The sequence below is a fragment of the Entamoeba dispar genome, genomic scaffold (genome assembly GCF_000209125.1).
Source record: "Entamoeba dispar SAW760 scf_1105229460681 genomic scaffold, whole genome shotgun sequence".
In the NCBI taxonomy this organism is placed as follows: domain Eukaryota; phylum Evosea; order Mastigamoebida; family Endamoebidae; genus Entamoeba; species Entamoeba dispar.
In genome coordinates, this window is record NW_001854314.1 from 14,142 (window position 1) to 26,220 (window position 12,079).

A 12,079-nucleotide genomic window follows, 5' to 3' on the forward strand; every position below is an offset into this window, starting at 1 on the left:
ATTCAATTGTATGAATATTAATTCTTTTTTTTTTTCGGAAAAGATAGAAACCCTTAAGGGTTTTCCAAAAGTAATGAAGAAAAAATGAAAATATTGAATTTAAATGGATCAAAGAATTATTAATTCATGTCAATACCTCCTGTTAAGGGTATTAATTATTTAACAACAAACATCATCCCTATTTCTACAACGTTATAAAATAAGAAATGATGTAACTAAACTCCAACTCGTCGGGATTCGTTCTGATTTTGAAGAAGGAACAAAATATCTTTTTGCTGAAGTCAGTGATGGAACAACCCTTTGTTCTTGTTATTTAGATTGCTCCAACTACCCAGACAGAAAAAGTGTAAACTTAAGTATTCATGATCTTATTGAAGTTGGTTCTATCACTTATGAGAAAGTGTCTAGACAAGAGCTTTTAGTTCTTCATGACTTTAAAAAAAAGGGTCATTACAACTTGATAGGAAGTCCTGCTCGCTATGACCCTTTAAAACATAAATTTAGTACAGGGACAAAGAATCAGAAAAACATTACTAGTACAACAGAAAAGAGTGGTACATGTACTCCTCAAAAACAAGTAAATAGTTCAATCGAAAAAACAATATCTAAACCAACAACAATGCACAACCAAATTTTTTCCCCTCCTACATTTCAAACACCATTTTCTGGGTTTGTTGAAGTTGCTACTCCAACAACAAATAATTTAACTTCTAATAATTATTTACAGAGAGATTATAGGATAAAAAGAAATACATCACCAAGTGAAGACTCTCTTCAAAAGGTTATTGAACAATTAAGAGAACAATTAAAAATGAAAGAGGAAGAAATAGCTAATTTAAAAAAGGAAGTTATGAATTATAGTAATATATTAAATACAAAAGATCAACACTATAAGGATTTAGAAGGTAAATTAGAATTTGAAAGAAAACGAATAAAAACAGCTAGCGAAAATGAAAATCAAAGTAAGAAAGAATTGGCAAAAATGAATTCAGTATTAAAAAGATATCAAGAAGAAAGTAGAGAATTTAGATCTATTAAAGAAGAAAATACAAGACTAACAAATTTACTTATAAACAGAGATGAAAAAATTAAACTTGTTGAAAGCTATAATGATCAATTAAAAGAAGAAATTCAAATTAAAGAAGAAAAGGTCAAACAGTTAGAAGAAATTGTAAATGATAGAAAAATGATAACAGAAGGTACCTTTGATTTAAATTAATTCTTGTATGTTATCTATTACTAGATTTTTAATTTAATATAATTTTTTTTTAAATAATAGTAAAATATTTTTAATTGATGGGATATTTTCTATTTTATAATATTTCTCTAACAAAAGTTTTTTAAAGTTATTTTAAAAAAAAATACATTCTAATACTATTTAATATTTTAAATTTATTTTATTGAACATTTAAATGAGAACATTCTAATGAAATAAAAATTAATCTTTACTATTAACAAGAGATAATGTTACGTTTCAAGATATATTAAATAAATTAAATAAATAGAAAAAGGTTAATAGAAAAAAGAAAAATAAAAGAGAATAAAGAGTAAACATAACAACAAATTAATCAAACTAATGATCATGTTGTCATTAATCTAAAATAAAAAACAACATGACTTTTTTGATGGAGTCTGTATATGGTCTAGTTCTGGTTTAGGTAAAAATTCATTTGCATATTCAATAACAATTTCATTAAGAATATTTTTTACTTTTTCAATTTCTTCACAATTCACATTATATTTTTTAGAATGTAATGTTTGTGTAATTTCATCAATAAGTCCACCTGTACAATCTTCTTCATCACAATGAGTAACAATTATGTATTTACGTTTAGGGTTCGATTTTCTATAAAATATACTGTTAATAAATCCTTTCAAAAAAACAACACTTCCTTTATCAGATTGTGATATAACAAATACATGAATTGGACCATTACTAACATAAGAATCAACAGTTCCTCTTGTATTTTTGAATTCATCTCCAGAACAATCCCACTATTACATTATTTTTAATCTTCATAAATATAATTTAATAAAAAAATAAAACAAACAATAGTAACTTCAAGAGTAGTATTATTATGACTTACTTTTAAAGTTTTAGAAGTTATTTCATCTGTTTTTAAATAAATAGATTCAAATTCTTCATTCTAAAATGTTAATAATTTATATTTAAATTAAAAATCAAAAAAGAACTAACACTCCATATTTTAAGTAATGTTGTTTTTCCAACTCTTTCTGACCCAATAAGACAAATTGATATTATTTTCTGACTATCTAATTCATTGGGTTTTTCCTCCATGAAGAGTGGAAATAAATGTTGTGAGATTCTTCTGTTGTTACTATATTTTTATTATAAGTTTACTATTTTTTTTAAAGTTCTTCAAAAAATAAGTTCTTTTTAGTTTATTTTAATCATTTCATATTTATTCTTATTTGTTTGTTTTGTAAAAGAATTTTCTTATTGTATTTTTCTGTTCAGAAGGAAAAAATAGAAAATTTAGTGTTGCACCATTTACTTAAAGAAAGCATAAAATGCAATTGTCATCACTCCAATAATTGTAAATAAGACAGCATAGAATTGCCATGTTGCTAATATTGGTTTTGGTAATTCAATTTTAACAGTAGGTGAACGAGGTACTATGTCTTCATCTTCAGCATCTGAAATAATAGGGTGTGGTGGTTCTGATCTTCTTTTGATTGTATTTCCCGAAACCCATTCATCGTCATTTGGGTCAATGAAATTAGGAGATGATGACGGTGATGGTGAATTATCATTTGATGGTTTAGTGAGAGAATTTCTGTATGAATTTTGATTTTCAAAGGATTTACGGTCAAGAATTGTTGTTTTTCCAATACTTGATCTTAGTCCAATTTTTGGTGCATTGGCATTACTCTTTACTATATCTTCTTCATTAAATCCATTTTGAATTTTTATTGATGGAGTAGTGAGATTATTAGATGTTGTTTGAGGTTCAGGAACAGGTGAAGTAGAATGATCAGAAGATGATTGGTTGAGAACAGAAATATCAGGACTTTGAGATTGAGCTGATTTTCTTAATGCCATCATTTTTTTAATTTTTTCTTCTTTTATTTTTCTTTCTTTTTCTTCCTTCTCTTGTTGTAATTTCTTTGCCTCTTCATTCTTCTGCCTCCAATTACCAGAAGACTGAATAAGTTTCTTTTCTTTTTTAACTTCTAAATCACTAGTAGATAATGAGATTGGACGATTAATATTTGGAGTTGATTGTGGTTGGTCATGAGTTGAATTCGAAGGATGTTCATTACTCATTTTTTCTTCTTCTTTTTTCTTTTTGTTTTCAAAAAAGACTTGTTTACCACAAACAAGACAATAATTTGCATCGTCAATAGATACAAAAGACTTTTCGTCTAATACATTTTTGCATCTAGAACAGAAGAAACATTGTTTATGATATTTTTTTCCTTTAACCTCTAATGCAACACTACCAATGATAGGTTTTCCACAAGAAGAACAAAGAGTGATTTGTGCTTTTTTTGCAGCATCAGAGACAGATGCAACTGTTGATCTTCTTTGAGGGACAGAATGGTTTTGAATTTCTTTTGGAATAGATGGTGATTTTGATTTAACAGGAGGAGAATGAGTAGCAGATGAATAGAGAGTGTACTGTGTTTTTTCTTTTTGTTCTTTTACAGGATGTGGTTGTTCTATAGATGGAGTAGTATCTAAGTATTGTTGTAATACACCAATACATGTAATAACACTCAGTTTATCTGGGACATCCATATCAAAATCTTCAACGTCCATCATTCTTGGAGCACCAGCTTTTTCAGCAGCAGCAAAAGCCATTTCTAAATTTTCTTGCTGGGTTTGTGTTTTACATTTTTCAAAATTAATAAGTTCTGGTTTAAAGTGATGGACAAGTGCACAGAAAGCTTTTCCATCTTTCCATGATGTTGTAAAATTTTTTACATCAACACCTTCATAACCACTAGTAGATCTTTGGCACCATTGTAATAATCCAGCTGTCTTGTTCATTGAAGAGATAATTTTATATTCTTAGTTTTATTTGAAAGAGTTTAGAATTTTGATTTTTTCAATGAAATTGTTTAATTTTGATAAATACTAAAATATTTACTTGAAATAAACTGAAAAATAAAAGAGATAGAAAACATTTAAGGATGGGAGATTCCAATGAGGATAGAATGATAATTGAAGACATTCTGACTCAATATTCATCTAATTCAACATTTTCAAAATTTAGAAGTTTTAAATGTTATGACCCTGATATTAATAAAGATTTAGAACTTCCTGAAAATGGAGAATATTATTTAGTTAAATGGAAAGATTATTCTATACTTGAATGTTCTTGGGTTGAGCGTAGTAAATTAGAAGGAAATATTAAAATTGATCCTAATAATAAATTTAAAGAATTTATAAAAAATAATCAACTTGGTTCAATTATTGTACAACCAGCACTAAATAAAGAATATAGTGCTGATATATTAATGCCAGAGAAAGTTATAAATAAACAAGTTAGAGATGATTCATCAATAGGTTATTTTGTTAAATGGAATTATAATGATGAAATTTTTATATCTTCTGAAAGTAGTGAATTTTTTATAAGTCCTGAATATTCTTTACTTCTTAAAAGATATGAAGACAGAACAAAATCTATTGTTTCAATAAGAGATTCTAAAACAAATCCAAAAGGATTTACAAAAAATGATCCAATTGTAACATATGTAAAACAAGTTATTAGAAGTTTAAAAAGAGGAGATATTACATGGTGTTACAATTCATTACAATTTAAGTTTGAATTATTTAAAATGTTATATAGAGAAATGACAATGGGAGTTACTGGACCTTTTATTTTTGTTACTGAAGAAAGTAATATTCCCTTTTATAAAGAAAATATAAACAGATTCTTTCCAGATATAAATATAACATTTTTACTTGATAGACCTACAACTGTTCCATTACAAAAAATTAGAAAAGAAGAATTATATAGAAATGATAAAAGAGGGTTTTATAATGGTATTATTATTTCAACACCTAATATGTTAAGAATTAAAAGAAAAGTTTTTGTTGATATTCTTTTTTGTGATATGGATCCACAAAGTGCATTTCAATTTAATTTCTTTTGTGAAGAAAAATCAATTTGTATTCTTTATGATAAATTTACAGAATCTGAAGCATTAAGATCAAGAATTGACAAAAGAAAATTAGGTGAAGTTACTTTTCTTGAATATACACCAATTAATTATTATATTAAATATATTGATGTTTTCCTTCATATGAAAGAAGAACAAATAAATATGTATAATAATATGAAAAGTTTAATAAATAAGTCAACAACTAATAAAGATTTATGTCTTGAAATGATGAAACGAATTTTGACAGATCCATCACTTTATAAAGGAAATAATTTAGGATGTAAAGTTGAATTTATAATTCATTTAATTAAATTCATTCAAAATAATACTCAGTTTAAAATTGCTGTATTAGGAGATTATGATAAAACACTTAGAACTATTTCAGAAAAATTGGATTGTAATATGATAGAATGGGAACTTAATTTTCCACTTGTTGAATGTATTTGTTCATTAATGGTTTTAAATGATATTGAAAGTAATGAAAAAGAAAATATTATTCAAGAGTATAAAAAGAAAAATGGAAATAGACAAGATAAATTAAAAATAAATAATCGTGTTGTCTGTGTTGATAATTCATGTAGTAGAATGTTTTTAGATTTAAGTATGATTGATATTGTAATTAATCTTAGTAATGAATATTCTCCACTTTTTGAATCAATTATTAGAACCAAATATTTAATGTTGTCTAAAAAGAATTTATTTGTATTTGAATTAACTATTAGTGAATCATTAGATGAAATAACAACAATGATGAATGAACTTGATCAAGAATTAACTGATTCAGAAAAAACTCAAATATATTATCAATTATTAACAAAACATAATTTTAAATATGGGTATACTGGTAAATTAGAACCAATAGATGAAACATATTTAATAAATGATTTATTAACATTTAAATCTCATGATGAAATCCATCAAATTGTTTTAGATGTACATAATGATCAGATTAGTTTAATTAATGGATTTGTAAAGAAAGGAAAAATTTATTCAATTGAAGAATTGAATGAAAAAATAGATATAAATACTTTAAATAAATCCTCTTCTGATGAAATTCAAATAGAAGAACAAAATAAAGATAATAAAGAAGAAGTCAATAAATCTTCTTTAGAACAAATAAAAACTATAAAAGTTACAAAGTTACAAAATCAAAATAAACATGAAATAAAATTAAAAGATTTAATGGTTGGTCCAAAAAAATTTAATAAAGAAAGAATTCTTGAAAAGTATGGTCGACTTGATCACGAAGGAAATATTATTAAACAAAATGAAGAAATAAAACAAAATAATTTGTTAGAACAACCTGATAAAAGTCAAAATAATACATCAGTTATTATTCCTATTGTTCCATTAGAAGAACTAAAAGTTATTCCAATGGATGATTCTGATACTTCTGAAGAAATAATTGTTGAAAATGAATTACATAAAATTTTTAAAAAGTATATTCCAACAATGAGAATTGAAAAGATTAATGAATGGTTAAATTGTATTGAAAGTTGTATTCAACGATTTGGTAGTAATGTTTCTAATTGGAAAATTGATAAAACACAATTTGTTCCAATTACTTCATTCCAATTACAAATAATTGTTAATGAAATTCTTTCTAATCCAAATTGTCCAAAAGAAGTTATCACACGTTCTCAAATGTATTTTATTTTAAATTATGCAATGAAATTAGTTTATGAATGTAAAACATTACTTCCAGTTATTCCATCTACTTGTCTATCATGGGATATTTCTTGTGATATAGCTTTATTAATGTGCGTTTCAAATTATGGACTTGGTGTAACTGAATTATATCTAAATGATTTTGTTATAGGAGGAGTATTGTCTTTAGGTCATTATAGGACAACAGAAGAGAAAATTAAATTTTTAAATTCTCGTATTGATATACTTGTTGTTGAATATTTTAAAATACTTCAGCTGCAACAAAAAATAAATTCTAAGTAATATTTTAATGTATATGTATCCTTTCTATTAATTTTTTAAAATATATATTTTAAGAGTATTATTTTCTTTCTTGTGGTTTAAGTATATTTTGAAGAATTTTATTAATTAATCACTATGAAACATATTAAAATAATTGATTAAACAATAAGTATCATATAATTATTTTATTCTTTTTAATAAATTGACTTATATATTATAAAGAGGTAATACTAATATATTCAAAAGATAAATTGTAAGATTATAAAAAATTCTTTCAATGATTCAATAATAAAATTTATTGAGAAAAAAGATAGATAAAAGTTTTTTATATATGCTAATGACTTGAGCTATTATAACAAATAGATATAAGAAAGTTGAAACTGAGAAATGAAAATGGGTATTAGTGAAAAATATCTCCATATTTTAATGTTAATTAAAATGAATATATTCAAAAATAAGTGTTATATAAAAGAATGAAATTAAATAAAATTAATTCAAAGAGAAAAAATTAAATTTTATAATTAATTTAATAAATTTTAATTAATAAAATTAAAAAACCATAATTTTTAATAGAATGAATTAATAGAATAGTTTTTTTCTTTAGAAAATAATATTTTGGGCAATGAAACGAATTAGGTATGTCAGAGGGATAACTAATCATTATCAAAAATAATGTTGACTATATGCATGGATTGAGCCCTTTATTTTTGTTTTTTTAATAATATAATAGTTGTGAACTTTTAATTCAATTGATGTTTAAGAGAAGAGAAAATTGGAATTCAATTTTGTCCAAAATGAAAGATAATCAAACAAAAATTGAACAAGAAACCTCTGAAATATCTTCAATTTATCAAAATATATTCTTTAAAAAAGAAAGAATAATAGAAATAATGAATGAATGTGCGGACTTATTTGACGAATTTACTAATTATTCATGTTTAAATCTAAAAATATGTCCTGAGTTTGTTGTCAAAGTCAAAGAATGTAAAACTAAGTTTGATGATTATACAAAAAAGTTTGAAGATTTGCCTATTTCATTAAACAATGGAGATAATCAAACTCAGTTCATTTTTCAAAGAATGAAAAACTTATTTCTTGAAGAAATTCGTTCTTTCTCAATTCAAATAAATACATTGGTTGATCGTATTCATCCTTATGAAAATGAGGCTTGTGAAGAATACAAATTTAACGAAGTTAATGAAATAGAAATAATAAATAAACGAACAAAACAAATTTTAGTAACAACTGATAGTGGATATCGATCGAACTATGATAGATTAATAAATTTTACAATAGAGGATGAAAGTTCTTCAGATAGTGTAATTTCAGAAGAAGAAGAAGACGATAAAAATGAAATAAATAAAAGTGAATACAATTTTTATCCACAATTTTGTTATGTTAATAACCAAGTTACAGTCCAAGGAGAAAATCTTGGAGCAACAACACAAATAAAAATCTCTTCTATTATCTGTCAAATAGAAGGAAACAAAAAAAGGGGACAACTCACTTTTACTGTACCAAAGGTTTATGGATGGGTTGATGTTGAATTAATTCATAAGAAAAACATTGTTTTAATACCACAAGCAATTTTCGTTTCAATTCAAGAAATACATTAACGTAGGTATTACGTCATTAAAAACTTAGAAATTTATAAAAAGTAAATTAATTCAAATAATTTATTTTTCTTCTTTATTTTCTTTATTCTCTTTTTCTTCTTCCTCTTCTTCTTTCTTTTGTGCTACTTTATGTAGTGAATATTCAGCTGAGTCAAAATATTGTCTATTTGTTTGAATTCTACCTAGTCGTTTTTGTTGAACACCTTGTGTTTGTGCACTTCGTGCTAAATTACCAAAGTTTTTTTTACCTGGTTTAGGAGCTGTATGGTGCATACTTTCACATTGAATACTTGGTTCTTCACTCATATTTAAAAGATCTTAGTTCTGAACTTTAAATTATAAAAGTAAATGGAAAAAACCAAGTTAGCTGTTCCAAAAGTTTCATTATATAATCCAGTTGAATTAAAGAAAGTATTGGATTTGGGATTAGAAGAAATTCTTAAATCTCAGTTAAAATATGATATTGATTATTGGTATTCAAATACTATTATTATTTGTTCAATTCTTTGTTCTCTTTTAGGGGCACTTGCGTGGTGGTATCCAAAGCCATGGCCTGAATCATATTGGCATATCGTTTCAATAATTGTTATTTACATTATTGTTGATGGGTATTTAACTTATATTATGTGGTTTAGACATAAAGGTTTTGCTGTTGCAATTAAGAAACCTAAAGCAATATTTTATAGTGCGATGATTCCTTATACTCCATATTTTAAATTAACAATGTGTAAAAATCAAAAAGAACACAACGTTGAAATCGAAGTTAATAAAGTATTTGATTCTGATGGTAAATTACTTCTTCCTTTATATCAAGGATATGTGGAAAAATTACTTAATTCTGAATAAAATTTTTATGAATTTTATTTCTTTTTTTTAACTTGTTAAAGAAATGAACAATTTAAAATATTTATGTTTATCAAAATTCTTTGATATTAAAATTAATTATAGATAATATAGTTGTAGTAAATATTTTAATATCATTATTATAATTTATATTTGATGATTAATGAATTATTAATGAATGTTCATTATTTTATTTTATTATATTATTTTTTATTTATTTTATTATTGTATGTATTTATTTTATTATTCATTAAATTTGTAGACTATTTTATTTGTTTATTTGTTTCATTTTATGGTTACTAATTTCATTTATTAATCATTAAATTTTATTGATATTTTCAATTAATTATTATCATTTTCTTTATATTTATTATCATTTCTTCTTTTCTCTTACCTTCCTATTTTATTCATTTTATTTCTTGTTTTCATTTCTTATTCACTAATTCTTTATTTTCTATTTAATTTTATTATATTTTTATAATTCTATTTATTTATTTATTTCATCATTTATTATTAAGTTATATTCTAAATATCACCTAATAATTGTACTGTTAATAATATCATTATTTGATTTATTTTTATTTATTACCATTTCTTTTATTTTATCATTCATCAGTCTTGATTCATTATTATTTAAATTATTTCTTTATATTGAATAGTTATGATATTATTTTTATGTTATTTTCATTTTGTATTATATCATATTTATTCAATTCTAATAATGAATAAAATAATATTATTATCATTACCACATAATGACAGTCAATAAATGAATTAACATAAGTACTATTTCATTCATTTTATCTATTATAATATTTTTCATTTTATTGACATTATTTTTACTCATTTTCATTTGATTTATTATCTTTACATATTCTTATATTTAATTTTATAATTGATATTTCAAAATAGTTTAATTTTAAATTAATTAATAAAATATAAATAACAAAATAAATAAAATAACAAAAATATAAAATAAAAACGAATATTTTAATAGTTGACTTAATAATTAAAAAAAATAAAAGATACTAATAAATACAATTTATTTTCAATTAACTTTTAATTTAAAATAACTTTTGACTTGTTTTGATAAAAATAATAAACGTCATTAAAATATAAAGTAGATAATTAAATGTTAATAGTTTTATTTTTATTGTTCATTCTTCAATGCAGATTATTCACTTTGATTAAACATTGTATGTTCATTATCTATTAGTTTATTTTTAGCTTCTAATTTTTGAAATGTGACAATTCATTTCTTCATTTATTTAATGTACAATAAAATATTTTAGGTATCTCTGATTTAAATATTCATCATTTAAGTTATTATGTGATTTTAATGAGTATTAAAATTCATTTTTACTTTCATATTTTTATCATTGTCATTATATTATTATAAATAATTTTCATTTTAACATCAACCATAACAACAGATAGTTTTTCATTGACAACATGTGTATTAACAAATACACTTGTATTCTAACAAGTAATTAATATTATCATCTTTATAAATAAGTACATTTTTATTATAAATGATATTCAATATTTATAAATAATAAACACTATAATATTGAGTAAATACTTTCTAATCACTGGCAATACTATAACCAGAATAAAGTAGGGGGTTGGAAGTTTGGATTTATTTTAGGGTTGTGTGTGGTATCTCTGAATGCCACTTTTGAATCATATCAAATCAATAAAAAATAAAATAATTAAAAAAATTAGCTTATTATTTATCTTTCATTATTATTTAAACATGAAGAAAGAACTATAAAAAACAATGAGTAAGATATTTACAAGTGAATATAGAAAACACCATAGCTTATCAGAATTAGAAAAATATAATGGAATTGACGATGACTGTTTTAAAGGGACTAATGACCTTGTTGAAATTGAAATACCAATGTCTATTTTGTGGATAGGAGATTATTGCTTTAAAGATTGTACAAGATTAAAATCAGTTAATATACCAACAAAAGTTACTACAATAGGAGATGGATGTTTTAAAGGATGTTCATCATTAGTAACAATTAATATACCAACAACAATAAACAAAATAACTTATGAGTGTTTTTGTGCATGTACATCATTAGTGTATATTAAAATACCAACGTCAATTACATCAATAGAAAATGAATGTTTTAAGTGTTGTTACAATTTAAAAAAAATTAACATACCTAATTCAATTAACGCGATCGGAAGTAATTGTTTTGAAGAGTGTTTGTCATTAAAGAATATTGATATACCAACATCAATCAATGCAATACCAGATTATTGTTTTTACAAATGTTCAGCACTAACATCAGTTACTTTACCAACAACAATTACCAAGATAGGAAATAACTGTTTTAGTAGATGTGCAAAATTAAGAGTAATTAATATACCATCATTGGTAAATGAAATAGGTAATAATTGTTTTAATGATTGTACATCATTAACATTAATTTCGTTACCAACAACAATAAGTAAATTAGAAGACATTTGTTTTGGAAACTGCTCTTCATTGGCATCAATTGATATACCATCAACAGTCAGTGAATTTGGAAATAATTGTTTTA

General features: G+C 23.6%; 6 protein-coding genes across 6 annotated transcripts, besides 23 other annotated features; 4 read left to right on the plus strand and 2 right to left on the minus strand.

Annotated features, from left to right (window-relative positions):
- Positions 1–619: 619 nt before the first annotated feature.
- EDI_314090 (uncharacterized protein) lies at positions 620–1,219 on the plus strand (the record flags this gene model as incomplete). The annotated part of the gene is made up of 1 exon (XM_001737512.1): positions 620–1,219. One exon carries the CDS (start codon positions 620–622, stop codon positions 1,217–1,219), a length of 600 nt encoding a protein of 199 aa, XP_001737564.1.
- Positions 1,220–1,243: 24 nt separating this feature from the next.
- Positions 1,244–1,402: a sequence feature (AT_rich).
- A 77-nt stretch (positions 1,403–1,479) lies between these two features.
- Positions 1,480–1,504: a sequence feature (AT_rich).
- Positions 1,505–1,596: 92 nt separating this feature from the next.
- EDI_314100 (uncharacterized protein) lies at positions 1,597–2,299 on the minus strand (the record flags this gene model as incomplete). The annotated part of the gene is made up of 3 exons (XM_001737513.1): positions 1,597–1,995; positions 2,052–2,147; positions 2,198–2,299. 3 exons carry the CDS (start codon positions 2,297–2,299, stop codon positions 1,597–1,599), a joined length of 597 nt encoding a protein of 198 aa, XP_001737565.1.
- Positions 2,003–2,046: a sequence feature (AT_rich).
- Positions 2,156–2,182: a sequence feature (AT_rich).
- Positions 2,300–2,340: 41 nt separating the features above from the next.
- Positions 2,341–2,375: a sequence feature (AT_rich).
- Positions 2,376–2,512: 137 nt separating this feature from the next.
- Positions 2,513–4,015, minus strand: EDI_314110 (alpha-actinin, putative; the record flags this gene model as incomplete). The annotated part of the gene is made up of 1 exon (XM_001737514.1): positions 2,513–4,015. The coding sequence occupies one exon, from the start codon at positions 4,013–4,015 to the stop codon at positions 2,513–2,515; it is 1,503 nt and encodes a 500-aa protein (XP_001737566.1).
- Positions 3,064–3,147: a microsatellite.
- A 143-nt stretch (positions 4,016–4,158) lies between the features above and the next one.
- EDI_314120 (uncharacterized protein) lies at positions 4,159–7,083 on the plus strand (the record flags this gene model as incomplete). Its single annotated transcript, XM_001737515.1, has 1 exon — positions 4,159–7,083. The coding sequence occupies one exon, from the start codon at positions 4,159–4,161 to the stop codon at positions 7,081–7,083; it is 2,925 nt and encodes a 974-aa protein (XP_001737567.1).
- Positions 4,392–4,425: a sequence feature (AT_rich).
- Positions 5,235–5,259: a sequence feature (AT_rich).
- Positions 7,084–7,108: 25 nt separating the features above from the next.
- Positions 7,109–7,136: a sequence feature (AT_rich).
- A 68-nt stretch (positions 7,137–7,204) lies between these two features.
- Positions 7,205–7,283: a sequence feature (AT_rich).
- Positions 7,284–7,525: 242 nt separating this feature from the next.
- Positions 7,526–7,652: a microsatellite.
- Positions 7,535–7,616: a microsatellite.
- Positions 7,653–7,762: 110 nt separating the features above from the next.
- Positions 7,763–7,791: a sequence feature (AT_rich).
- Positions 7,792–7,952: 161 nt separating this feature from the next.
- Positions 7,953–8,678, plus strand: EDI_314130 (uncharacterized protein; the record flags this gene model as incomplete). Its single annotated transcript, XM_001737516.1, has 1 exon — positions 7,953–8,678. The coding sequence occupies one exon, from the start codon at positions 7,953–7,955 to the stop codon at positions 8,676–8,678; it is 726 nt and encodes a 241-aa protein (XP_001737568.1).
- Positions 8,679–8,706: 28 nt separating this feature from the next.
- Positions 8,707–8,741: a sequence feature (AT_rich).
- Positions 8,742–8,791: a microsatellite.
- A 728-nt stretch (positions 8,792–9,519) lies between these two features.
- Positions 9,520–9,676: a sequence feature (AT_rich).
- Positions 9,677–9,706: 30 nt separating this feature from the next.
- Positions 9,707–9,766: a microsatellite.
- Positions 9,767–9,845: 79 nt separating this feature from the next.
- Positions 9,846–10,022: a microsatellite.
- A 62-nt stretch (positions 10,023–10,084) lies between these two features.
- Positions 10,085–10,239: a microsatellite.
- Positions 10,240–10,308: 69 nt separating this feature from the next.
- Positions 10,309–10,414: a microsatellite.
- A 27-nt stretch (positions 10,415–10,441) lies between these two features.
- Positions 10,442–10,559: a microsatellite.
- A 75-nt stretch (positions 10,560–10,634) lies between these two features.
- Positions 10,635–11,206: a repeat region.
- A 10-nt stretch (positions 11,207–11,216) lies between these two features.
- Positions 11,217–11,276: a sequence feature (AT_rich).
- A 25-nt stretch (positions 11,277–11,301) lies between these two features.
- On the plus strand, positions 11,302–12,079 carry EDI_314150 (uncharacterized protein; the record flags this gene model as incomplete). Its single annotated transcript, XM_001737517.1, has 1 exon — positions 11,302–12,079. A coding segment is annotated over one exon (778 nt), but the record flags the coding sequence as incomplete, so codon positions are not given.